The 27,017-nt window shown below is 30.9% G+C and overlaps 3 protein-coding genes across 3 annotated transcripts in view; 1 reads left to right on the forward strand and 2 right to left on the reverse strand.

The window, feature by feature from the left end:
• The window catches only part of LOC148302354 (innexin shaking-B-like), a 66,758-nt gene extending 52,556 nt beyond the window's left edge, over window positions 1-14,202 (reverse strand). The window contains exon 1 of the mRNA XM_088271771.1: window positions 14,154-14,202. The gene's annotated coding sequence lies outside the window, so the exon portion shown is untranslated. The remainder of the gene's footprint in view (window positions 1-14,153) is intronic.
• The window catches only part of Uck (Uridine-cytidine kinase), a 332,661-nt gene that overhangs the window by 252,893 nt on the left and 52,751 nt on the right, over window positions 1-27,017 (forward strand). The gene's annotated exons all lie outside the window — the stretch shown is intronic.
• The window catches only part of LOC148302355 (uncharacterized), a 44,043-nt gene continuing 31,180 nt past the window's right edge, over window positions 14,155-27,017 (reverse strand). The window contains exon 6 of the mRNA XM_088271734.1: window positions 14,155-14,316. Within this exon, the coding sequence (XP_088127860.1) occupies window positions 14,155-14,316 (162 nt within the window). The remainder of the gene's footprint in view (window positions 14,317-27,017) is intronic.

Genomic DNA, 27,017 nt, shown 5'->3' on the forward strand with positions numbered 1-27,017 from the left:
AGAATAAATATTAGAGTGAAAAATCACTTATATTTTTATGATCCCCCTAGGAATCTAACCCGGGACCTCTAGTACGGTAAGCGAGCGTGCTGACCATTACACTACGGAGGCGGACTCTATGAAATTAAATTGAATTTAAAATTTATAAAATAAAACAACTTTACTTTAACCACTTTTTATTGGTACACTTTTTCCAACCGCTTTCGACAAGAGCCTTGTCATCATCAGGGTTTATGTACTAATTCTAAAACATTGAAATACTCATAATTAGGTTATAGTTAATGACCCTTCCCTTACGATACCAAAAACTTTCACGCACTCCGTACACCATATGAAAATGTGATTTAAAAAACGGGAAAAAACTCCTAAATATTGCTTTTATTGAGCATTACGCAGCGAATACGTCTACTCCGGACGACAACTATGGAATCGTCCAAAAACAGTATGAAACCGCGCGCGCATACGTAAAGAGCAGCACACACACACATAATGAATTAAAAATACTCAAAACAAAACTTGTTGAGATTAATCAATTTCAAATTGCAATTGTTTTATTTTTAATGGAATATTTTCATACATATCTGGAGTCCATCAGAATCATTTAAATGGGTAATTGAAATTCTGCCAGCCGTCACTTTTGACATGTTGTATGCACTAAATGCAACTGGCATATCGACTTGTTGCTTTAATTGCATTCAGATGCATCTTGAGATTTTCACCGATTCATTTACGAATCCAAATATTTGCGATTTAATGCGATCTTTGTTTTGTTTGTGTTGGGACTAAAGGTGGTAATATTTTTCATTGCAAATTAGTGAGTTTGAAATAATAAAATAACAATGTGTTGCTTTGTAATTAAAGAAACGACAATAAAAATTTATTCCATGACAATCTTTTTTTCCAGGAGTGATCAGGTCTTTAAGAACAGTGTCCGTCGATGGTTACTTAACATTGGAAGGGACAAGGTGGAAAGTGAATTAATTAAAGTCCAGGTGTAATTATCACACTGAAAAACCTTAAAACATAAATTATTTTTGTATCTCCTGTATGTTATGTTTATAATCTAATCATTAAAAAAAATATATGTATATTAAAATTTTAAAAAAAAAATATATATAAACTTTGTATTACCATGTTAGTATTCGGCTCAACACCGGCCATGCCTAAAGAGCCGTAATACGTATAATAAATGTGTATATGAAATGAATATGTATATTGAATGTATCTATGTATTATGAAAATAAATAAATAAATAAAATAAATCTTTTATAATTCACATATTATATGACACGTCCACCAAACACAATATTTTTTTATCTGACGTCTCTTGTTTTTTCCAGTGCGACGCATGTGTGACGTCTGGTGGTAGATTTGCGCGATCTGCCTTACCGACTGTCACAATTGTGTTGGTTGGTATGTCATAAAATCTGTTCTTAGGTATTTATATATACATATATATATATATATATATATATATATATATATATATATATATATATATATATATATATATATATATATATATATATATATATATATATATATATATATATATATATATATATATATATATATATATATATATATATATATATATATATATATATATATATATATATATATATATATATATATATATATATATATATATATATAACTAACCACCACACCACTTCCCCGCAGGGGTAGGAAGAGAGAATAGAACGCGTCTGTCCTTGCAAACATTCTTCGCCTCTTCCACGTTCATGCATCTCCTCATACATACCCGCCGATTGTTACGACTCCTAGCCTGACCACTTTCAAGTATTTGGCATACCTGATCGTGCCATGTTTTTCTCGGTCTTCCTCTGCTTCTTTTCCCAATTACATTCGCCTCATAAATTTGTTTTACCGTTCTTTCCTCACTCATGCGTTCCACATGTCCAAACCATCACAACACACCTTTTTCAATTTTATTGATAATGCTTATCTCAGCTTAAGTTAAGTATAAACTCGTTAACTATTAGTCCGCCTCCGTGGTGTAATGGTCAGCGTGTTTAGCTACCGTGCTGGAGGTCCCGGGTTCGATTCCCAGGGAGGGGGGGGTTAAAACAAATATTAGTGACTTTACACTGTCATATTTATTTAATAGTACCCTGGACTGGTTCCTGAAGCACAAGAGTGATCACCTTACCTTCATATAAGTAATGACCAAGATAACACTGCGTCAATTCGATGCAGTGCCTTATGCACCATTTGGTGAGGATAAGGGTTATGAGTGATAAAGTCATTTATCTCAAAACTACTATTTTTAACTTGCGGCTATTTGCATTTGCCCATTAGTATTACACCATTTTAAAACGTACAATAATGCCAACCGATAAAGAAAATCGCTGTGCGTTCAAATTACCCTAGGGGTCACTAAACACTGCGCTGCCATCTAAATCAGCTGATATCTGATACGGAATGAATGAGCGTTGAGAATACAGAAGGCATTTTGTAGTTTTAAATGTGTTTATAGGCGTTTGAAAGCATATGGACTGTCTCTAAAGCATATGGGTTCAAATAGAATAAGGAGCTATTTTTTTAAAAATCTTACTAACTAACCCTCACGCCGCTTCCCCGCTGAGGTAGGCAGAGAGAATAAAACTCCACACCATCTGTCTTTACACACAATCTTCGCCTTTTTACATTTATAACTATAACACCTTATACATAACTAATTGAAATAATTAACCATGCCAAGTTTTCCTATACTTTATAAAATAAAATAAATAACAAAACCCTTATCCGCACCCAATGGTGCATAGAGTTATCTTGATCGTTAACACATGAAGGAAAGGTGATCAGCCCTCCGCTTCAGGTACCAGTCCAGGGTAATATTAAATAAATATTACATTGAAAAACCCTCTTCTATTTATTTGACTCCCCCCTGGGAATCGAACCCGGGACCTCCATCGGCAGCCATACGAATAAACATATGTATATATATATAAATATATATATATATATATATATATATATATATATATATATATATATATATATATATATATATATATATATATATATATATATATATATACATACATTAAAAAAGGTATTCAACCCCTGCCTTGTTGTGTATATAACATAGAATTTTGTCTAGCCTTCTATCAGTCTGATGAAGTCGGTAACGGCGAAACCTGGTCACTGATCAATAAAATATTTTTAAAAAAAATGGTTGTGATTTTAACAAAATTAACCACCGTATTTTATTCAATTTTTAATTTTGTGCCACCCCGTATTTGTATATTTAACACATTTTTTTCGCCGTATAATATTTTCACCTCGGAAATATTTTAATTTATTCACGCAAATAGTATTTCTATGTTAAAACACCACAAATGTCTTGTTTTTGGTCACTAACGAGCGAGCATTAATAGCCTCACCATAGATTTCTTTCAGTATAATGTTTCGTCACCCTAATGGCTACAAGAATGGCTGTTTCCGAGTATTTATGGTTGTTTAGCTTGCAGGAAAATAATGGGGTTTTTCTATTAAGAATGCTGCAGGAAAAATTTCATGGGTTTTGAGATTATACCGCAAAAAAGAACGCAGTAAGAGTCTTCTTAATTCTCGACATTTTGAGTGTGTTTAAAGGCTAGTTCACATAGCTGGACTTCTCCACTATCGTATAATTTTCGCATTGTAATATAAATTTTAAAATAACTCTTAATACTAGATTTATATTATCAACTGACACTTCGTGATGGAATTGCATTTTTAATATATTATTAGATTAAAACCAATATTTATAACTACCAGTCTGATGATGTCGGTAACGACGAAATCCGGTCGCTGGTCAAATAGAAATAAAGTGGAAAAGCTAAAAATATTGGTTTTAATCTAATAATATATTAACTCTTAATACGTTAAACGCCAAAACTAAAATTTGTCAATTTTGAAATGAGTGTGTGGAACGAAAGAGCGAGGAAAGAACGGTAAAACAAATTTATGTTGCGAATGTAGTTGGAAAAATGGGCAGAAGAAGACCGAGAAAAATTTGGCACGATCGAGTATACCAAATAATCGGCGGGTATGTATGAGGAGATGCATGCTATTTTCTCTGCCTACCCATATGTCGGAAAAGTTGGTTTGTATTTATGAGAAAAATGATTAACGGTAATACTACCTTTTACAAAAAATATAAGAATATTGCATAAAAAACAATAATAAATTATTATATATAAGTAATAATAAATATTATGAAAAAAGAAAAAATAAATACAGGTAATAAAAAAAAAAAATTTGGTATTTTTTTTTAATTGGTACTTATTAGGGTAGCTTAATAAAAAAAGCTAAATAATATAAATAAAAATATAATATTTATAAAACTTACAAATTTGTCACCAAAATATTCATAGCAAGTTCAAGTAATCACCATAAAATTCATAGCATTTAGTGGAAGAGGCGAAGATTGTGTGCAATGACAAAGATGTGGCATTCTTTCCTCTCTGCCTACCCCTGCGGAGAGCGGCGTGATAATTAATTAGTTATGAAAAAAAAATCTTGAAACGAAAAAATTAAACATTTTCGGGAAATTTTCATATTGAATTATGAGAAACTATTAAACTTAATCTTTTTGTCGGAATGTGATTGGCCGTTTGCCAAATATTATCATAAAATATCATAAAATTAGTTGAATTGCCATTTTATTCAAACGCGATGTAAAACATATTTTAAATACGCATTAAATATGTTTTTAAAGACTGTCAAAGTCAAACAAATGTGTGATGAATTGAAAGGCATATAAAAAATTCGTAGAACTACCATACATTTAGCGTTTTTAAGATTATGAAATACTTCTTTATTTTACATAAATCTATACAGGGTGTCCCATTATCCTACGTATTCCGTTAAAGGGGTGTTAGGCCAGCTTATTACTCACCAAAAAATGAAAATGTGACCTCAGTAAAAGTGCCTTAGTTTTCCAAATATTTCAACTTTTATGAATTTCCCGCACATCTACGCCTTAAATGAAAAATTAAATTAAATATGTTAAATAAAATTAATAATTGAAAAAGTATTTTAAATGAAATCTTTAAAAAAAATACATAGTCATAGAATTTGGAATGTATTATATGTATGTACGTATAATGTTTCTTTATGAAATAAAACCTCAATGTTTTTACCCACTTTTTTATTGGTACATATTTTCTCCAACCGGTTTCGACAAGAACCCAAGAACCTTGTCATCATCAGGGTTTAATAAATACATGTTAATCCCTGATGATAACAAGGTTCTTGTCGAAACCAGTTGGAGAAAAAATCTACCAATAAAAAAAGTGGTTAAAATCTAAGTTGTTTTATTTTATAAAGTTTATAAAATGTGCCACAAAGTATCTGCGAAAAACATTTAAGAAAACATATCGCTCACTCCTTTCAAGAACGTCATAAATCAAAAATCGTCAATTTTCAGTTGTGCATGTTTTCGGAATGCCAAGAAAATGTACTATATTCCAGCAAAAGAGGCATATTTTTAACTTAATATTTACCCGCTACAGTGCAGAAATTGTTGTTTTTGCATTTTGAAGAAAAGGTATTGTTTAATTTTTTTTTTAATATCCTAAATATTTTTCAAATAGAGAAAAAACCTTCAGGTTTTACCTAAAATGATCTGTTGCACAGTAAAAAGTTAAATAAGTGGCTTGATATTTGTTTTTAATACATTTTATTATATTATTAAACTATAAAAACGTTCTCCTGAAAAATCAAGTTTTTTGATTTATAACGTTCTTGAAAGGAGTGAGCGATATAAGTAATGTTTCGTTCTTACACAATATTGTTAAAACGACGTTGAATCTGTTTTTAAAGGTATATGATTTTGGTAGGAGCTTCGTCAATTTTTTTGCAGAACTGACATTTGAATCAGGTTATGTACTTTGTACATACGTGGGTTGTAGGAAAGAGAACGCAATGTGATTCAAATGTCAAATGCACAAAAAAGTCACCTTTTACACAAACGATTCAATTGTCATATTTTAACCTTTACCACTCAGTTTCGCTCCATTTTTGGAGAAAATTGTTACATACTTTTTGTTTCTCTTTTAAATGTATCTAATAAAATAGCTATGTATAAAAAATATTCATTATGGAGATGATAAAATACCCGATATATCTTAGTGAAAATCTTTGATTTAAAAAAATACATTTTACAATATATTTGTCGAAAAATGAAATATATATATATATATATATATATATATATATATATATATATATATATATATATATATATAAATATATATATATATATAATATATATATATATATATATATATATATATATATATATATATATATATATATATATATATATATATATATATATATATATATATATATATATATATGTATATATATATATATATATATATATATATATTGGGTTGATGCAAAAGTTTTGACCGTTTTTTACATATATTTTTTAAAAAAAATTCTTGTGTATTATTTATTTAATAAATTATATAATTTCCATCAGTTCTTATAACCTTCTTCCATCTTTCTATCAACTAATTAATACCAGTAGTATAAAATTCCGCGGATTTTAATGCGAAAAATGAAGTAAGGGATGTTTTTACCTGCTATTGAATAATTTTTTTCATCATTAAAATTTTTTCGCAGTGATCGGAATAAATAAAAATCAGAAAGAACAAGATCTGGAAAATATAGTGGATGCTAGATAACATCCCAATTTAACTCATTTAGCTTGTGTTAGGTCATCATAGCCACATGTGGTCGCGCGTTGTCGTGATGAAACACTGCCCCTTTTCTGTTTACCAATTCTGGTCTATCCTTTTGAAGGACCATGTTCAATTTTGATAATTGCTGACAATATCGTTCTGCTGTACTTGTCTTATAGTGTTCCAAGAGTTCAAAATACACAATACCCTTATTATTCCACCAAACACAAAGTATAACTTTTTTTATGGATTTCGGCCTTCGAAGTTGTTAATGGGGCTTGTCCAGGTATAGTCCAATGTCTTTTTCTTGTCACGTTGTTGTACACGACCCATTTCTCATCTCCCGTCACCAAACGATGCAAAAAAGGTTCATGTTTTTGTCTCACACTCAAAGCAACGCGTGTTGAAACACGATCCAATAAATTGGCAGCCGACAATTGATGAGGTATCCAAACGTCGTACCGCGAAACCATTTCCATACGCTTCAAATGTCTTAATGCGATTGTTTGGTTGACTCCCATCATTGACACAATCTCCTTGTTGGTTAGACGTGGATTGGTGTCAATTATGACTTTTAATTCGTCGTCATCAGACATCAATGGCCGCCCGGTACGTGGTTTATCAATGAGTGAAAAATCTCCAGATCGGAATTTTGCAAACCATCTTCGTACCTGTCGAACTTTGATGACATCTGCTCCATACACTTCACAAATGTTTTTGGTTGCCACACTCGCGGTATTGTCTTTACGGAATTCATAAAGTAAACAATACGTAAATGCACTTTATCGAACGACATTTTGAAAAAATACAAGGGGTTATTACTGTACTCTGGCCAGGCCAAAACTGAATAGAAAGTAGAGGGAAAACATCCTTTATACAATGGAATCATAAAAAAAGAAGATACTATTCATAATTCATGAAAAAAAAAATTTTTACCTGGGATCATAAAAAACGGTCATTACTTTTGCATCAACCCAATATATATATATATATATATATATATATATATATATATATATATATATATATATATATATATATATATATATATATATATATATATATATTTATATATATATATATATATATATATATATATATATATATATATATATATATATATATATATATATATATATATATATATATAATACAATAAAACCCTTATCCGCACCCAATGGTACATAGGTCACTGCGTCACATAAACGCAGTGTTCCCTCCGCTTCAGGTACCAGTCCAGGGTAATATTAAATAAATATTACAGTGAAAAAATCACTTTTATTTATTTTACCCCCCTTAGGAATTGAACCCGGGACCTCCAGAACGGAAGCCGAGCGTGCTGACCATTACACTACGGAGGCGTACTATATATATATATATATATATATATATATATATATATATATATATATATATATATATATATATATATATATATATATACATATATATATATATATATATGTGTGTGTGTGTGTGTGTAATTATATCTCTTACCATCTCAACATGTTGAAATAGTTAATGATAAGTTAATGAACTAATTCATGGTTTTAAAAGTACAACATATAGATTTGAAATGAGGATAGTGACGACATTTTCGTAAGTTCACATGTCCGCAACATTGTTGAATAAATCTAATTTAAAGATTATATCAACAAAGGGAGTTTATAACATCTAACAGGGGTTTGTGGTTTATGCGGTGATACGAGTGGATGCAGTAGCAAAGTGGGCTATATCAAATTAAAATTTTTTAAATTTATTCATTTTGCATCCAATGCCGCATCCTGTAATCATACTACCCTGAATACTGGTTAAAGTTCAGTATTCGTTAAGTCGCAACTTATATTTTAATAATTTTTATTGAAGAGAAATATTTCGCTCACTCCTTTCAACAACGTCATAAATCCAAAAACTTGATTTTTCAGGAGATCATTTTAAAGTTTAAAAATATAATAAAATGTATTGAAAATAAATATCAAGGCACTTATTAAACTTTATACTGTGCAACAGAACTTTTTAGGTTAAACCTGAATGTTTTTTCTAAATTTAAAATTTTTTAAGTATGTTTAACTAATAATTAAACAATACCTTTTCTTCAAAATGCAAAAACAACACTTTCTGCCCTGTAGCGGGTAAATATTAAGTTAAAAATATGCCTCTTTTGCTGGGATATAGTACATTTTCTAGGCATTCTGAAAACATGCACAACTGAAAATTGACGATTTTTGAAATATGACGTTGTTGAAAGGAGTGAGCGATTTGTGTTTTTTATTATTTACAAAAACACTTCATACTATTTCTGTGAGCCTTGGCGGCTTTTTATTAGAAATAGGTATCGAATTGTGGTAGAGTGGATTCGAACCGAGAAACTCAGACTCAAGAGTCCGCGACACTAACCACGGAACCACAACCCGACACAAATTTTCTTTTAATTCAGGTAACATTTTACGTAATTGATTGGTTTTTTTTTAACGCCGTTTTTGTATTGAAAAAATGTGTTTTTATTATATTTCGAAATTATTATATGGTTTTGAACAGAAAACAGTTATTAAAGGTAAGGAATCAAAAAATATACAAAAATATACTTTCTTCAAATATAAAAAAAATGAACTTATATCATATATTAATGGATCGTTCTCATAATATGTTATTATTGACTTAAAAATTAATTTTAAAATTGCTATAAATAAATATCGCTCACAGAAATAGTATTAAATTGAAATATTTTTGTGAATAATAAAAACGCAAATATTACTCTTTTAAATTAAAAAAAAAATTAACGTTTTTTTTTAATGTCCTATTCCGCCCCTGTTCGCCCTATTTTTGATAATGACGTCCTCGTGATGGCCCGTGACGTGTAATATTTGTACATTCCCAACTCCTGTTTATGTAATAAAGTTTATATTTCGTGTTGATGTGTTTTGAAAATAAACCGTTTATTGAAAATGAAACAATTTTATTTACAGCCATAGTTTGGCGGGATTTCGATATGCTCCTACTATTTGCAACTTCCGGAATTATTTACTGTGGCTTTATTAAGAGTACATTCTTTTACTATGACCGTTTTATCGTCATAGTGAAGGAATATTATTATACTAAGACCAAAAGGTTTTTAAAATCAAATTTTAATAAAGTACATTCTTTTAATATGACCTGGAGGTTTGTCATCATAGCGAATGTACATTATTTTATTATGACTAGAAGGTTTTTCGTCATAGTTAAAAGTACAATCTTTTACAATGACTAGTTTGTTTTATATCATATATGTATGTATATATATATATATATATATATATATATATATATATATATATATATATATATATATATATATATATATATATATATATATATATATATATATATATATATATATATATATATATATATATATATATATATATATATATATATATATATATATATATATATATATATATATATATATATATATATATATATATATATATATATATATATATATATGTATATATATATATATATTCATAACATATACATGAATACCACCTCACTAGATATTACCGCAAAGTGACTGCAGAATCCATCTTTTAAATTCTCAAATACTGTATTTTTATAACTTAATGGGTAAATTGGATGAAAAACTTACTTTTTTCTTTTTACATATGTATGCATTCACATCACTTTTGCACTAATAGAGGTGGGTAAAAAATAGAAAAAAATATAAGTACCTCTTCAACATACTTGAGGAATTATTTTGCCGATAAGGCAACACTTTTCAGCACCAAAAACAATTTAATGTACAGTAAAATATATTTTCTATTTTATAATTAAAATGAATATATAAAACTTTGTTTTTAAATCACTATGAATATTTTATTATAACTCAATTATAATGTCTACCGGTTTCGAAGCTAACCGCTTCTTTCTCAAGACTGATTAATACTTATAAAATGTAAAATCACAAAGCTTCAAATATAAATTATTATATATTTTCTCTATTTAAACAAGCATTATCGAGATGAATTTATTCAATTTAGGTTGAAACTTTTAACGTTAACTTCTATGTATTAGTTAAAATAACACTAGGTTTAAATTACATGTGAAAACAGCTGGATTTTTTTCTTGTAATTAACACGTATCGCTCACTCCTTTCAAGAACGTCATAAATCAAAAATCGTCAATTTTCAGTTGTGCATGTTTTCGGAATGCCTAGAAAATGTACTATATCCAAGCAAAAGAGGTATATTTTTAACTTAATATTTACCCGCTTCAGGGCAGAAAGTGTTGTTTTTACATTTTGAAGAAAAGGTATTGTTTAATTATTTTTTTTAAATATACTAAATATTTTTCAAATAGAGAAAAAACCTTCAGGTTTTACCTAAAATGATCTGTTGCGCAGTAAAAAGTTAAATAAGTGGCTTGATATTTGTTTTTAATACATTTTATTATATTATTAAACTTTAAAAACGTTCTCCTGAAAAATCAAGTTTTTTGATTTATGACGTTCTTGAAAGGAGTGAGCGGTATCTTACCTCGGTTTTTAATGCTTTCAACACAAAATTAATGATTTGGTCAAATTTAAACATAACTTTTAAATATGTTAAGCTTCTGCAGTTTTGATCCGTAATTAATGAAAAAAACAATGCATTTCGGTTTGAACTTATGAAAAGGATATTTTCACTTTCATACATGTTAAAATTAACACAAAGATTAAACATGTCAAAACCGCTGCAATTCTCGGAATTTTTTTTTGTTGTATTTAAACTTGTATTCTAGTTCGGTTTTAAACTTTTTTAACACAAAATTATAGTAAATATGATAATGCGTTCCTTCACACCCATTTCACAAGTCCAAACCATCTCGCACGCATTTCTTAATTTCATCGACAATGCTTATCTCAGCCTTGCAATCGTTTCCTTATTTCACCATTCTGACATCTATCATACATCGTTTTGCCGCACGTGTTTGAAATTCAAAAACAGGTATTTTATTGAAAACTACATCAAGAATACAAAACGGCATCGAAAATTGTAACGGTTCAATATGTTTTAACATGGCATTGAGTATTAAACTGTTTACATCGAACAAATTAGTACGAAGTTGTAGCGGCATTAACAGTTCAACACGGCGGATTTTGGGGGCGATTCAATGTTAACTAACTAACTAACCATCACGCCGCTTCTCTGCAGGGGTCGGCAGAGAGATTAGAATGCCACACCTTTCTGTCTTTACAAAAAAAACCTCTTCCGCATTCATGCATCTCCTCGTGCATACCCACCCTCCTGATTCAATATCATTATTTTAATTTTTAACCTCTGTAGTAATAACTAGTTAGTATAGACTTGTAGCGGCATTAACATTTAATATTTCAACACGGCGGATTTCAGGGTGATTCAATGTAAACTAACTAACTAACTAACCGTCACCCCACTTCTCGGAAGGGGTAGGCAGAGAGAATAGAACGCCACACCTTTCTGTCTTTACAAAATAAAACCTCTTCCGAATTCATGCATTACCTCGTACGTACCCGCCGATTATTCCGATTCCCGACTCCTGATTAAAATGCATTATTTTTTATTTGAAACTGTTTATGTTACACCGAACTATTGTATCGAGTTGTAGCGGCATTAATATTTCAACACGGTAGATATAAAGAGTGATTAAATGGCATTATTTAAACATCGAACTAGCTGCTGTCAAATTATAGCGGCATTAACATTTCAACATAGCAGATTTCGGAACTCATTAAAAGTCATTTTTGACATTCAACACGATAGATTTCGGATGTGATTATAATATCGCTCACTCCTTTCAATAACGTCATAAATCAAAAATCGTCAATTTTTAGTTGTGCATGTTTTCGGAATGCCCAGAAAATGTACTATATCCCAGCAAAAGAGGCATATTTTTAACTTGATATTTACTCGATACAGGGCAGAAAGTGTTGTTTTTGCATTTTGAAGAAAAGGTATTATTAATTTTTTTTTTAATATACTAAATATTTTTTGAATGTACACAAAACCTTCAGGTTTTACCTAAAAAGATCTGTTGCATATTAAAAAGTTTAATAAGTGGCTTGATATTTATTTTTAATACATTGTATTATATTTTTAAACTTTAAAAACGTTCTCCCGAAAAATCAAGTATTTTGATTTATGACGTTCTTGAAAGGAGTGAGCGATATGTCATTATTTAAAATTTGTGAAAAATGTTTATTTTATATCGAACTAGTGAGTTAATTAATTAATTTGTAGTGGCATTAGTATTTCCGCTACATAAGGAGTGATTTAATGTTATTATTTAAACGTTAAACTAGTTTTAATCAAAATGTAGCGGCATTAACATTTCAACACTGCAGTTATAAATAATCATTATTTAAACATCGAACTAGTTAGAATTAAGTTGTAGCGGCATTAACATTAACCCGACAGTTATAAGGAGTCATTAAATGTCATTATTTAAAATTTGGAATTGATTATTTTACACCCAACCATCTTAACCTGATAATTTGACTATGTAAATGTGACTAGTCGTAAATATTTCAATTATTATTATTTTTTTTTTAATTTGGAACTATTTATTTAACACAGAACTATATAGTTAGTATAAAGTTGTAACGGCATTAATATTTCAACTTTTTAAACGTCATTATTTCAAATTTGGAGCTGTTTACACCGAACTAGTTAGTATCAAGTTGAAAGACTGATTTTATGTCATAATTTAAAATTCGGAACTGTTTATTTAACACCGAACTAGTTAGTATTCATTTGTAGCGGCATTAACATTTCACTACGGCAGATATAAGAACCGATCGGATGTCATAATTTCAAATTCGGAACTGCTTATTTTACACCGAACTAGTTAGTATAAAGTTGTAGCAGCATTAACATTTCACCACAGCAGATATAAGAAGTGATTAAATGTCATTAATTCAAATTTTGAAACTGTTTATTTTACACCGAACTAGTTAGTAAGTACCGAGTTGTAGCGGCATTAATATTTAAACTTTTCAAACGTCATAATTTCAAATTCGGAAATATTTATTTTATACCGAACTAGTTAGTATCGAATCGTAGCAGCATTAACATAAACTTTTCAAACGTCATAATTTCTAATTTGGAACTATTCATTTTACACCGAACTATGCAGTAAGTATCGAGTTGTAGCGGCATTAACATTTAAACTTTTCAAACGTCATAATTTCAAATTTGGAACTGTTTATTTTATACCGAACTAGTTAGTATAAAGTTGTAGCGGCATTAACATTTCAACACAGCAGATATAAGAAGTGATTAAATGTCATTAATTCAATTTTGGAACTGTTTATTTTACACCGAACTAGTTAGTATCGAGTCGTAGCGGCATTAACATTTAAACTTCCCAAACGTCATAATTTCAAATTCGGAACTGTTTATTTTACACCGAACTGGTTAGTTGTAGTGGCATTAACATTTAAACTTTTCAAACGTCATAATTTCGGAACTGGACCGCTAGAGTTCGGGGGCGACGTTCGCCGCGTCCGGTAGCGCCCGTCGCTGTGGCGGCTCGGGGAGGTGCAGCGCGGGCCGGCCTCCTGCAAGAACTGATCTATTTGCGTACCGCGCCCGCCCTGCCCGGCGGCGATGTGCCACTGAACCGGGGATAAAATTAACCGGCGCGCGGTGCGAGCAGCGCGCTGCAGGCGGCGCTTTCCCGAGCGCCTGCACATGGCGGGAAACGCGCGCCTACCTAGCTGGCCATGGGCGTTTGTGCACTACACGGAATTTTACTGTCCGGCACGTCAGTTAGCGTTTTAAAACGACGATTGGCTTGTGTTGTTGTCCATCTTTCTTCGGATCGGTGCGTGAACACGCTGTAGTCGCTTTCATTTTTCAAAACCGGACTGCCGGACGGTAAAATTCCGGGTAATGGACAAGCGCCCTATCAGCGCTTTTCCGTCGTTACCACCTGCCTACTTTCGGGTAATGTTAAAAGTTGCTAGTACCTACCTTACTGGTTACTGGTACCAACCTACCTATGTAGTTTGATATTATTTTTTGACATCTCATCAAAGATGAAGGAGAATATATAAGTCTGGGCATTTACGGGGCTGCCGACCGTCATAGGCTGGTTTAAGTGATCAATTTACGCACGTGTAACATTCACCAATTCTACCCGTAAATGCCCAGACTTTCATATTCTTCTTCGCCTTTTTGATGAGATGTCAAAAAACAATATGAAAATAACTCCCGTAATTGGAGATAATCCAGATTTTGTGAACAAGTATTTGGACACACTCAAAATGTTGCTTGGTTATAAATCTGTATGAAGGAAAATTTACATTTTGGCATATTTTTATGTAGCTTATAATTTGACCAGTTGTTTTAATTTACAGCATGTTTTGTGTTAATCACCCATACTTCCATATTCTCCTTCATCTGTGTTGACATGTCAAAAAATGTAAAAAATATCTCCTAAGTGGATAAGCCCAGATTTGGGAACACAGATTTGGAGTCACTCCAAATATTAGAGAGATGAAAAAAGCTTTTTTTTTATTCAGCAGAAACTCTTTCATTTGTATGTTTTTATTCATATTTTTTTTACATAAAGTCTATTTATTTATTTAAAAGAAAAATTTAAAAAAATATTTTAAATATTTTTTGCAGAGACCCACCAAGCCACCTTGTGTGTCTCGTCGATGGAGTTCTTTTTACATACATTTTTTTATTGTTTTTATCTATTTTAACCTAATATACACACAAAAAGAAAGGAAAAATAAAACTAACCATCACGCCGCTTTCCCGCACGGGTAGGCAGAGAGAATCGAACGCCACACCACTCTGTCTTTGCAAACATTCTTCGCCTCTTCTACATTCATGCATCTCCTCATAAGTACCCGACGATTATTACGACTCCTGACCAGGCCGCTTTCAAGTATTTGACATACCTGATTGTGCCATATAAACTATTTTACATTTTTTTATAGAATTAACTCTTGATCATTTACCCATTCTTTTATTTTGCCTTTGTTCCATATTTTATTTTGACCTCTAACCTCCGTGGACAACAAATGAAAAATGTTTTCAACTATATATTGAAGCGTTCGAGCCTATATTTACTGTTAATTCTTGGGACTATCAACCTTCGTTGTGGGTAAATCGTGTATCATGGTTGTGTACTAGAAGATTTCCATATTTTTGTCTAGTTTTTTGTTCAACGATGATACTCATCCACATTCCACGTACCGGTAGCAGCTTTCAATGTTTGTATATCATATGGGGTCCGAATCCTGGATTATAATCACATACATGAGAAACGCCAGAAAATATCCTTTTCATTTTATTATTTTAGCTTATAATTTGAACAGATAATAATAATAATAATAATAATAATAATAAAACCCTTATCCGTACCCCAATGGTGCATAGGGCACTGCTTCATATGAACACAGTGTGATCTTGATCGTTTACACACGAAGGAAAGGTGATCAGCCCTCCGCTTCAGGTACCAGTCCAGTGTAATATTGAATAAATATTACAGTGAAAAAATCACTTATTTATTTGACCCCCCCTGGGAATCGAACCCGGCACCTCCAGAACGGTAGCCGAGCGAGCTGACCATTACACTATAGAGGCGGACAAATTTTTATAGCTTCAAAACTGCTTATTTCATTCCACAAAGACTAAATGTTAGACAGATTTATATTATCCACTGACACTTCGTGATGGAATTGCATTTTAATATATTATTAGATTAAAACCAATATTTTTAGCTTTTCCACTTTATTTTTATTTGACCAGCGACCGGGTTTCGTCGTTACCGACATCATCAGACTGGTGGGAGGCTATACCAATTGTTATGTTATATATAAAACAAGGTTATAAAGTTATATAAAATCGTGCTCTCAATACAAAAAAAAACCTTTATAAAAAATATTATTAATATCATACAATACTTAAATTCACTCAAATTAAATTAATTTCTCAACAAAATTATATCAAATCATGGTTATCAACTCCTGCCTTGTTTTATATATGACATAACAATTTGTATAGCCTCCCACCAGTCTGATGATGTCGATAACGACGAAACCCGGTCGCTGGTCAAATAAAAATAAAGTGGAAAAGCTAAAAAATATTGGTTTTAATCTAATAATATATTTAAATGTTAGACGTTTAATTACCTAAGTTTGTTTCGATTTCAAATTTTGTTTAAATTATTTATTGAAAAAACAGATTGGAGTTGCTTTTTCTTTTAGACGTATCACTCATGTAGTAATGTTTTACAATTTTTTTACATTTTACTTTTTTTCTTTTATCTTTTTCATCATCTTTTAATTTATTATTTTTTTTGGTTTATTTTTCTGTTAGTCAAGTGTTTGTAGTTTATATTAACAATTTTATTTTTATTTTACTTCTTATAATATATATTGTATTCTTGCCTTTGTTCTTTGCGGTGTTATGGACATGTGGAGCGAATGGATAGCGAGAGAATGACTAAGAAAATATATGTGGCGAATGTGAGAGGGAAAACAGAACGTGGACGACCGAAAAAGACTTGGCACGATCAGATCAATCAGAACCTAAAATCTGGCGGTGTCAAAAGTCTGCATAATCGGAGGGCATGTATGACTAGATGTATGGATGTGAAGGAGGCGAGGAGTGTATGTCAGGACAGAAGAGTGTGGCGTTCCATCCTCTCTGCCTACCCCTGCGCGGAAACGGCGTGATGGTAGTAGTAGTATTCTTGCCAGTGTCCTTTACTATGTATTTTATTTATTGACTTGGCGTTTAATTTGTAGAACTCCATTTTAATTTATGTTTTAATTTAAATCAAACACAGATTTTTTGAGTCTACTCAAAAAATGAGTAGACTCAAAAAATCTGTGTTTGATTTAAATTAAAACATAAATCCTTTACTATGATCTAAAATACATTGTATACGTACACTCAGGTGGGATCTTTTTTTGTATTTTTATTATTATTTTTTTATTTGTATTTATATTAGTTATAAATAACGGAAAAAAAAGTGCTACAAAGTATTGAGCCTGTCTCTGACAGATTTTCTAAGATTTTAATTTGTAGCTTGTATCGAATTGTTATGTAATAGAGACATGGGTGCCCAGAGATCTGTTTTCGACAACTACTAATCGGTATTGAGGAAAAGATATGCAATATTTACCCTCTGTTGAATATATATATCACATCGGCGAGTTTTACAACATTATGTAATATCTTTTGCTGAAAAACGAACTAATTACCCCATGCTGATTTCACCGTATTAAATTATTTCAGCTAGTCTTTCCATTTAACCGTAAGACTATCTGTAATACGTCAGTATTTTGAAATAATTTAATATTCATTTAATGTATATTTGACCACCTCCGTAGTGTAATGGTCAGCACGCTCGGCTACCGTTCTGGAGGTCCCGGGTTCGATTCCCAAGGGGGGTAAAATAAATATAAGTGATTTTTTCACTGTCATATTTATTAAATATTACCCTGGACTGGTACCTGAAGCGGAGGGCTCATCACTTTTCCTTCTTGTGTAAACGATCAAGATAACACTGCGTTTATATGACGCAGTGCCCTATGCACCATTGGGGTGCGGATAAGGGTTTTTTTTTATATATATATAACTTTGTGATTTTCATTTTTATAATTAAAATGTAACTTTGTTTTAAAATCACTATTAATATTTTATTATGACTTAATTATAATGTCTACCGGTTTCGAAGCTAACCGCTTCTTTATCAAGACTGATTAATAGAAATTAATAGTATTAATCAGTCTTGATAAAGAAGCGGTTAGCTTCGAAACCGGTAGAAATTGTAATTAAGTTATAATAAAATATTAACTGTGATTTTAAAACAAAGAAAAACAAAGATTCATTTAAATTTTAATTAAATATTCGTGTTCCTTTTTAAAACGATTATTTATTTATATTTATTGTAAATGCAGTAAGTTGGTAGAATTTCATTTGAAATTTTTGGTAATGTATCCAAAATAAAAATGAAATGATTGGGTGGAATTATATTTTTATTTTAATTTATACAAGGATATGTAATGTGACGCGTTTCGTCTTATCAAGACATTATCAAACTCGGGTTTGATTATAAAATAAATTTAAATAAAAAAAAACTTAAAAGTAGGGTTTAATTTTTTTTAAATGTTTTCTTCGCACTCTAAGGGTTAAACACGTATTTGCTATGGAAAAAATCCCATGGATTAAGCGACATTGATAAACCCTTGTTAAAAAGAATCCACAGGGGGTTTATACAATAAACCTCGTTTAATTTTAATCTCATATTATAAATGTTAAATATTTAGTATTCTCGAAGCATTTTGTGGCAATGCGGTGTTAATATGATATTCGCCAAAAAATTATTAATTTTAATCCTAGCGCAGTTCACGCAGTAAATAAACACAAAATAAACTACCGTCTTGTCGTGTTCCCGAATGATAAAGCAGAAAATCATTTTTCACTTATTTTAATTTAAATGTAAAAATAAAACACTCGTATAAGACCACTTTTTGAGTTTATTCATGTAAACACGACAAGACTGATTAATACTAGTTTATTAATACTAGTGTGTCAATAATTAATAGTGTATTAATCAGTCTCGATAAAGAAGCGGTTAGCTTCGAAACCGGTAGACATTATAATTAAGTTATAATAAAATATATTGTGATTTGAAAACAAAGTAACATTTTAATTATAAACAATAATTCTTCATCTTCAAACCCTTATCCGCACCCCAGTGGTGCATAGGGCACTGTGTCATATTAACGCAGTGTTATCTTGATCGTTTACACATGAAGGAAAGGTGATCAGCCCTCCGCTTCAGATACCAGTCCATGGTAATATTGAATAAATATTACAGTGAAAAAATCACTTATATTTATTTTACCCCCCTTGGGAATCGAACCCGGGACCTCCAGAACGGTAGCAGAGCGTGCTGACCATTACACTACGGAGGCGGACAAAAAATTAACATTAAGTTGAAAAATAATTCCTTACTTTAAAAATTAGAACTGTTATTTTTCCATTTTTATTTTACAAGTCATGTTTTATAAATCATTGCCATATATTAATTAATTGTTTTTTAAATATTATGAGTTTAATTTCTTTTTTACTACTTACTTACTGGTACTTCTATCTGCAGTGCACACATAATACGGCATTAATACCGCATACGTATGTGGTTCACACGAGTAAAAAATCAAATTATAAAACATAACGAAACGAAATAAATTAGATGTCACCCTTTAACATAAAAGTTGTGCAAATTATTCAAAATAATAATTGCTTCATGCGGTAAAACGTGATTCGACTTACGAAAATGTTAAGAAAAAAATATCATACATTTTATGGCTAACTAAACGCTATGCCACTCCCTGCAGGGGTCAGAAATTCTTTCCAAACAGTCTTCGCCTCTTGCGAATTCATTCATCTCTACAAACATACACGCCGAATATTCTGACTTCTATTTTGAATAATAATCTCTCTACAACATTTTGAGTGTGTCCCAATACTAATAATAATAATAATAAAACCCTTATCCGTACCCCAATGGTGCATAGGGCACTGCTTTATATAAACGCAGTGTTAACTCGATCGTTTACACATGAAGGAAAGGTGATCAGCCCTCCGCTTCAGGTACCAGTCCAGGGTAATATTGAATAAATATTACAGTGAAAAAATCACTTATATTTATTTGACCCCCCCTGGGAATCGAACCCGGGACCTCCAGAATGGTAGCCGAGCGTGCTGACCATTACACTACGGAGGCGGACGGACGGACGGACGGACCAATTACAGTAGTTATTTTCATATTATTTTTTGACATCTCATCAAAGATGAAGAAGAATATGGAAGTCTGGGCATTTACGGGGCTGACGAACGTCATAGGCAGGTTTAAGTGATCACTTTACACACGTGTAACATTCACCAATTCTACCCATTATTGACAACCACACTACTCAAATTCTTGGAAGTTCTATATACTTACATGTATATGAACCAATTTAGAAACCTTGTTCTTGAATCACTAGAACTTCACTAGAGACATCCATATTCTTAATTCTTTTTTGATGAGATCTCAAAAAAATAATGAGATGTCTCTAGTGAAGTTCTAGTGATTCAAGGACAAGGTTTCTAAATTGGTTCATATACATGTATATAGAACATCCAAGAATTTACTAAAATTCTTGGATTGAAAACCACACTACTAAGTGTGGTTTTCAATAATGGGTAGAATTGGTGAATGTTAGACGTGTGTAAAGTGATCACATAAACCAGCCTATGACGGTCGTCAGCCCCGTAAATGCCCCGACTTCCACATTCTTCTTCATCTTTGATGATATGTCAAAAAAATAATATGAAAATAATTCCTGTAATTGGAGATAATCCAGATTTTGTGAACAAGTATTTGGACACACTCAAAATGTTGTAAATAATTTCATTTCCATCGTTTTTAATGTAAAATTTTCACGATTTTTACGATTTTTAAACGAATTTTCACCTTTTTTTAAATTCTGAGACAAAGGGATTTAAAAGCGTGTTGTTTTTTATCCTCTTTTTTAGTGAAGATCAAACAATCCAGAAATTCATGATACACGATGTATCGGAGGGTGCCAAAAATTGTTCTTTCGTTGCCTTATATGCGGTGCTACGCAAGCTGTGAACCTGTAACCCTTTTTAAAATATGTTTTAACGACATCTTCACAAATATGAAGAAGAATGTGGAAGTCTGGGTATTTATAGGTCTTATTACCAGTTATAGGTTAGTTCAAGAGATGTAGTGTAATATATATATATATATATATATATATATATATATATATATATATATATATATATATATATATATATATATATATATGTATATATATATATATATATATATATATATATGTATATATATATATATATATATATATATACATATATATATATATGTTTATATATATTTATATATATATATATATATATATATATATATATATATATATATATATGTATATATATATATATATATATATATATATATATATATATATATATATATATATATATATATATATATATATATATATATTATATATATATATATATATATATATATATATACGTTTTGAAAAAATCAGAGACTCACTAAACCAGCATACTTCTCTTTTCGGAGAAGTTCTTTTTTACACAGTTTGTTTTTATTATATTATTATCATTGTTATTATTTAAACATAGTAAATTATTTACACAAAAAAAATGTTTGATGGGAATTTACTATATATATTTTTATTTCACAATATTAATTCTTCGTTCGTTCCTTTATTTTACCTTTGCTCGTAATATAAGATAAATGTTCGCTAATAGTATAAGAAAAATGTAAGGCTGCCTTGAAACGATATTTTCCGAAAATGGCGCTATATAAATGAGCAGCCAAATATAATTTTTGTGTTTATACAAAAAAATGTTTGGCATGGACCTAAACAAGGGCCCACGAATGTCGAGCCACCGCGTACGAGAGTCACACGTGAAGTATTTTATTCAGCTTCCGTTCTGAAATAATACAATTCATGAGAAAACGGAGGCGTGACTCAGTGACAAAATTATTGCATAATGCCTCAACGGCGAGGGGAGATGGCCACTCTTCGTCTTCGTTTTGAGGGCTTTTTTTGCTAAAATCCATCAATATTAAAATAAGGAATAAACCCAACTCATCTGTTTATTTTAGAGAAACTGCAAGTAATTGTGTTCAACGTTTATCTAGTTTCTTGAACGTCTCACTGTGCAGGGAAATGACCGTTTTTTTCTTTATTTTGAGGGCAAAATTAATCATTACTATCTTGGTGTTGGGTTTTGGTCCTGTGGTTAGTGTCGCGGCTCACCGAAATAGTATGAATTTGAAATATTTGTGTAAATAATAAAAACACAAATGTTTTTTTTTTTTTTTAATATACAAATAAATGTATAATTATTTAGTTATGTCATTCTTTTACTTATTTTTTTTTTACAAAAATGTTAATAATATTAGTATATAATCACTCACCGAGATTTTTATGTCTATCGGTTTCGAGATGTACCCGTCTCTTCCTCAGGACAATCACTACTACAGCATGCAAACAATACCACCCTTCACCACCTGCTGCGGTAGTGATTGTCCTGACGAAGAGACGGGTACGTCTCGAAACCGGTAGATATAAAAATGTCGGTGAGTGGTTATATACTAATATTATTAAAAAAATTGTTAAAAAAAGTAAGTTAAAATGACCAACCACAAAGTAAATTCTTTAAATTTTAATAATATTGAAAATATCGTTTTTAATTTATTTATTGATTTGGCGTTTGATTCGTAGAACTCCATTTTAATTTATGTATTAATTTTAAATCAAACAGATTTTTTGAGTCTACTAAGTTGTATTTTATTAACAAAAACATATAAACGAATGTCAAACTACATTCGTTTGATAATGCCCTAACAAGGCGAAACAATTATCACAGTATAATTTTTTATGTGTTTCTGTTAATAAAATACAACTAAGTAGACTCGAAAAATCTGTGTTTGATTTAAAATTAATACATAAATCGTTTTTAATGTTTATATCACCGTTAATTGTAAAGCGCCCTTACGGTTTTTTTTCTTTTTTTTATTTCTCACGAAAACGACGATATACAAATTCAATTATAAATTAATTTATAATACTTAAATATGTATGTTTACGTAAATATATGTACATACATTTGTTATATGAAATTGTTTTACATTATCAAAAAAATTGTTTTTTATTTAATTGAGAAGAGAATGTTAAAAAATGTGAATCCAAGATCAAAGGATAAATATACACGAAGAATGAATATACTGACAGACATCTACATATATAATTTATTACCTTTTACTTTTCACCTGTAGATGAAAACATACGTAGTTTACAAAACTAGTCGCGTGTAATTAAATAAAATTCATTGAGAAGTATAATACAAGTCGCTCACTCCTTTCAACAACGTCATAAAACAAAAAACTTGATTTTTCAGGAAAACGTTTTCAAAGTTTAAAAATATAATACAATGTATTAAAAATAAATATCAAGCCACTCAGTGAATTTTTTACTATGCAACATATCTTTCTAGGTAAAACCTGAAGGTTTTTTCTCCATTTGTAAAATATTAAGTACATAAAAATTAAACAATACCTTCTTTTCAATTTGTAAAAACAACACTTTCTGTCCTGTAGCGGGTAAATATTAAGTTAAAAATATGCCGCTTTTTCTGGGATATAGTACATTTTCTGGGCATACCGAAAACATACATAACTGAAAATTTACGATTTATGATATATAACGTTCTTGAAAGGAGTGAGCGAAGTGTTCAATTTTTTTTAATAATCGACAGACATTTATGTTACAAAAATTAAAGGTCAGTCGGAATTAAACCATCAACGCCAGCTCCACAGTCGAGCGTCTAATCATTAAATGTGACTATCTTGAAAAACATGGCATATAATTTTATTGAATCTTGAATTACATAGCACGATAATAGGAGGCCTCGCGCGAATCGCCGAAGTCAGTTTCCCCGCAGTTCCCTTCTAAACTTTCGCGAAAGCGCGGAGCTTTAAAAAATCATATCAAAGTTCGCGATACAGGCGCGAGATGGCACTTAACACAGCTTTAAGCTGAAATTTCAAACGAGCTTTTCACTGGTGGCTATTTGCGAAACTTTCGCAGTGAATGAATATTTTAATTCATTTGATAATCTGATATGATACTCGAATATCGTTAAAAATTAAGATGACGTACTTGGTGGGACCTCTGACGGAGATCATATATGTAACTATACACCTATAATTTTGTACATACCTTTATACACTTATTAAACTTTTAACTGTGCAACAGATCTTTTTAGCTAAGACCTAAATGTTTTTTCTCCACTTGAAAAATATTTGGTATATTTAAATAATAATTAATAATAATCATAAAACCCGTATCCGCACCCCAATGGTGCATAGGGCACTGTGTCATATTAACGCAGTGTTATCTTGATCGTTTACACATGAAGGAAAGGTGATAAGACCTCCGATTCAGGTACCAGTCCATGGTAATATTGAATAAATATTACAGTGGAAAAGTCACTTATATTTATTTTACCCCCCTTGGGAATCGAACCCGGGACCTCCAGAACGGTAGCCGAGCGTGCCGACCATTACACTACGGAGGCGGACAAATATTAAATAATAATTAAACAATACATTTTCTTCAAAATGCAAATATCAATATTTTCATTCATCATTTTCTTTTGGAAAATTCGCGTTCGTAAATACGTTGTTTTCGTTAGTTGATAATGAATGAGGTCTCAGAAACGATGGGCTTATTTTAATATTGGTAACATCGCTCAATTATTGGCAATGATAAGTGTTTAATATATTTTTTAAAAAAAATAAACAATCTCTTTTCTTCAAAATGCAAAAACAACAATTGTGCCCTGTAGCGGGTAAATATTAAGTTAAAAATATGCCGTTTTTGCTGGGATATAGTACACTTTCTGGGCATTCCGAAAACACGCATAACTGAAAATTGTCGATTTTCGATATATGACGTTGTTGAAACACCTATATGGTGACATGTTTTTCGTTGTTGATATTTTGAAGAAATAAGACACGTTTCAATGAGCATTTAAAACACTTGTGTTTTGCATCTTATGACTATATTGACATCTCAACATAGATGGAGAAGAATATGGAAGTCTCGGTATTTACATGGCTTCCTAGTCGTCATAGTCTTCCACCATGAGATGGAATGACAGCTGGGAATCAACTTGAGGCTAATCCCTCTTAAAACAGGCCACAAGACTTACACCAAGAAGAACATTTCATATCAAGTATTTTATTTTTATTTTAAACCCTCATTTTGCTTACTTACATTATCGATTATCAGAATGGGGTCTCAAGCTAAGAATAAATCCGTTAGATGTTGTTTTACACTCTAACCCTGCTGCGCTAAATCAGGGGTATTTTTTACCCCATGCATTTCTCACATATACAGGATGAACCGGACAGATTTAAAAGAAAAACTTGAAGGAAAATAAATCTTTTGTCTTTTTTTGTCGGAATGATTTGAAGTGTAGTCACAACATTTTGGATGTGTCAAAATTCTTGTTCACAAATCGGGTTTTTGCAAATTGTATTTTATGAATCTTAACGAAGAAGAAGATGAAAAGGGTCTCTGCTAGAGCTTATTCAAATCGACCGATGATACTTATACTATATTTATAATGTGAATTTTCATAAACCATAATTAATTTTTTCTCTCACATTTTTCTCAAAACACTCAAAAATCCGAATGATTTCCTAATCCGAACCCACTGCGCGATATGCGTTTTCTGAAAGAAATGAAGGCTTAAATGAAAATTTTGGAAAAAAACGCACTTATTCACTGATCATAATAACTGGAGAGCTTCATCTTCAAAACATCGAACCCGCGACGCCACTTTCGTAGTTGAGCGTCTACCCAACTAAGCCGCTGTCGTCTGTTTATAGATACATTTACAGGTGAAACGCAGTGTTATCTCGATCTCGAAAAATGAAAATACGACCTTAGCAAAAGTGCCTTAGTTTTCGAGATATTTATGAATTTTCCGAAAATCTACCACCTAGATCAGTTTTTTGAGTGCCAATTCTTAAATTTTAATATTTTAGGATTCTAATTTATGTTTCTATGACGTTTTCCACCCTGTATATGTAGGATGACATAATAATAACGAACAATAAAGTACCTCAATCGATATGACACATGTATTATTTTCCATTAAGTAACATTAAGGGCAATGACCCATTTAAAGTTATGAATGTAAGTGCATCCGGTCTTGCTTTATGCTAACCAATCGATATCCTAGCGCAGTGGTTGGCAAACTGCAGCGCGCGAGCCGCAAGCAACCCTAAGGCGCCTCGAGTGCGTCTTTAGCGAATATTTTAAGGGCAAAAATATCGCGTATCCTTAAATTAGGCAGCTGCCTGACTTATCCCTCACTCCTTTCAACAACGTCATATATAATAAAAAAATCGTCAATTTTCAGTTGTGCATGTTTTCGATATGCCCAGAAAATGTACTTTATCCCAGCAAAAGAGGCATATTTTTAACTTAATATTTACCCGCTACAGGGCAGAAAGTGTTGTTTTTGCATTTCGAATAAAAAGTATTGTTTAGTTTTTTTTTTACATACTAAATATTTTTCAAATGAGGAAAAAACCTTCAGGTTTGACCTGAAAAGATCTGTTGCACAGTAAAAAGTTCAATAAGTGGCTGGATATTTATTTTGAATACATTGTATTATATTTTTAAACTTTCAAAACGATTTCCTG

This window comes from Brachycentrus maculatus, unplaced genomic scaffold (genome assembly GCF_059751285.1).
Source record: "Brachycentrus maculatus isolate JH-2025_06_01 unplaced genomic scaffold, ASM5975128v1 h1tg000459l, whole genome shotgun sequence".
NCBI classification, from domain to species: Eukaryota; Metazoa; Arthropoda; class Insecta; order Trichoptera; family Brachycentridae; genus Brachycentrus; species Brachycentrus maculatus.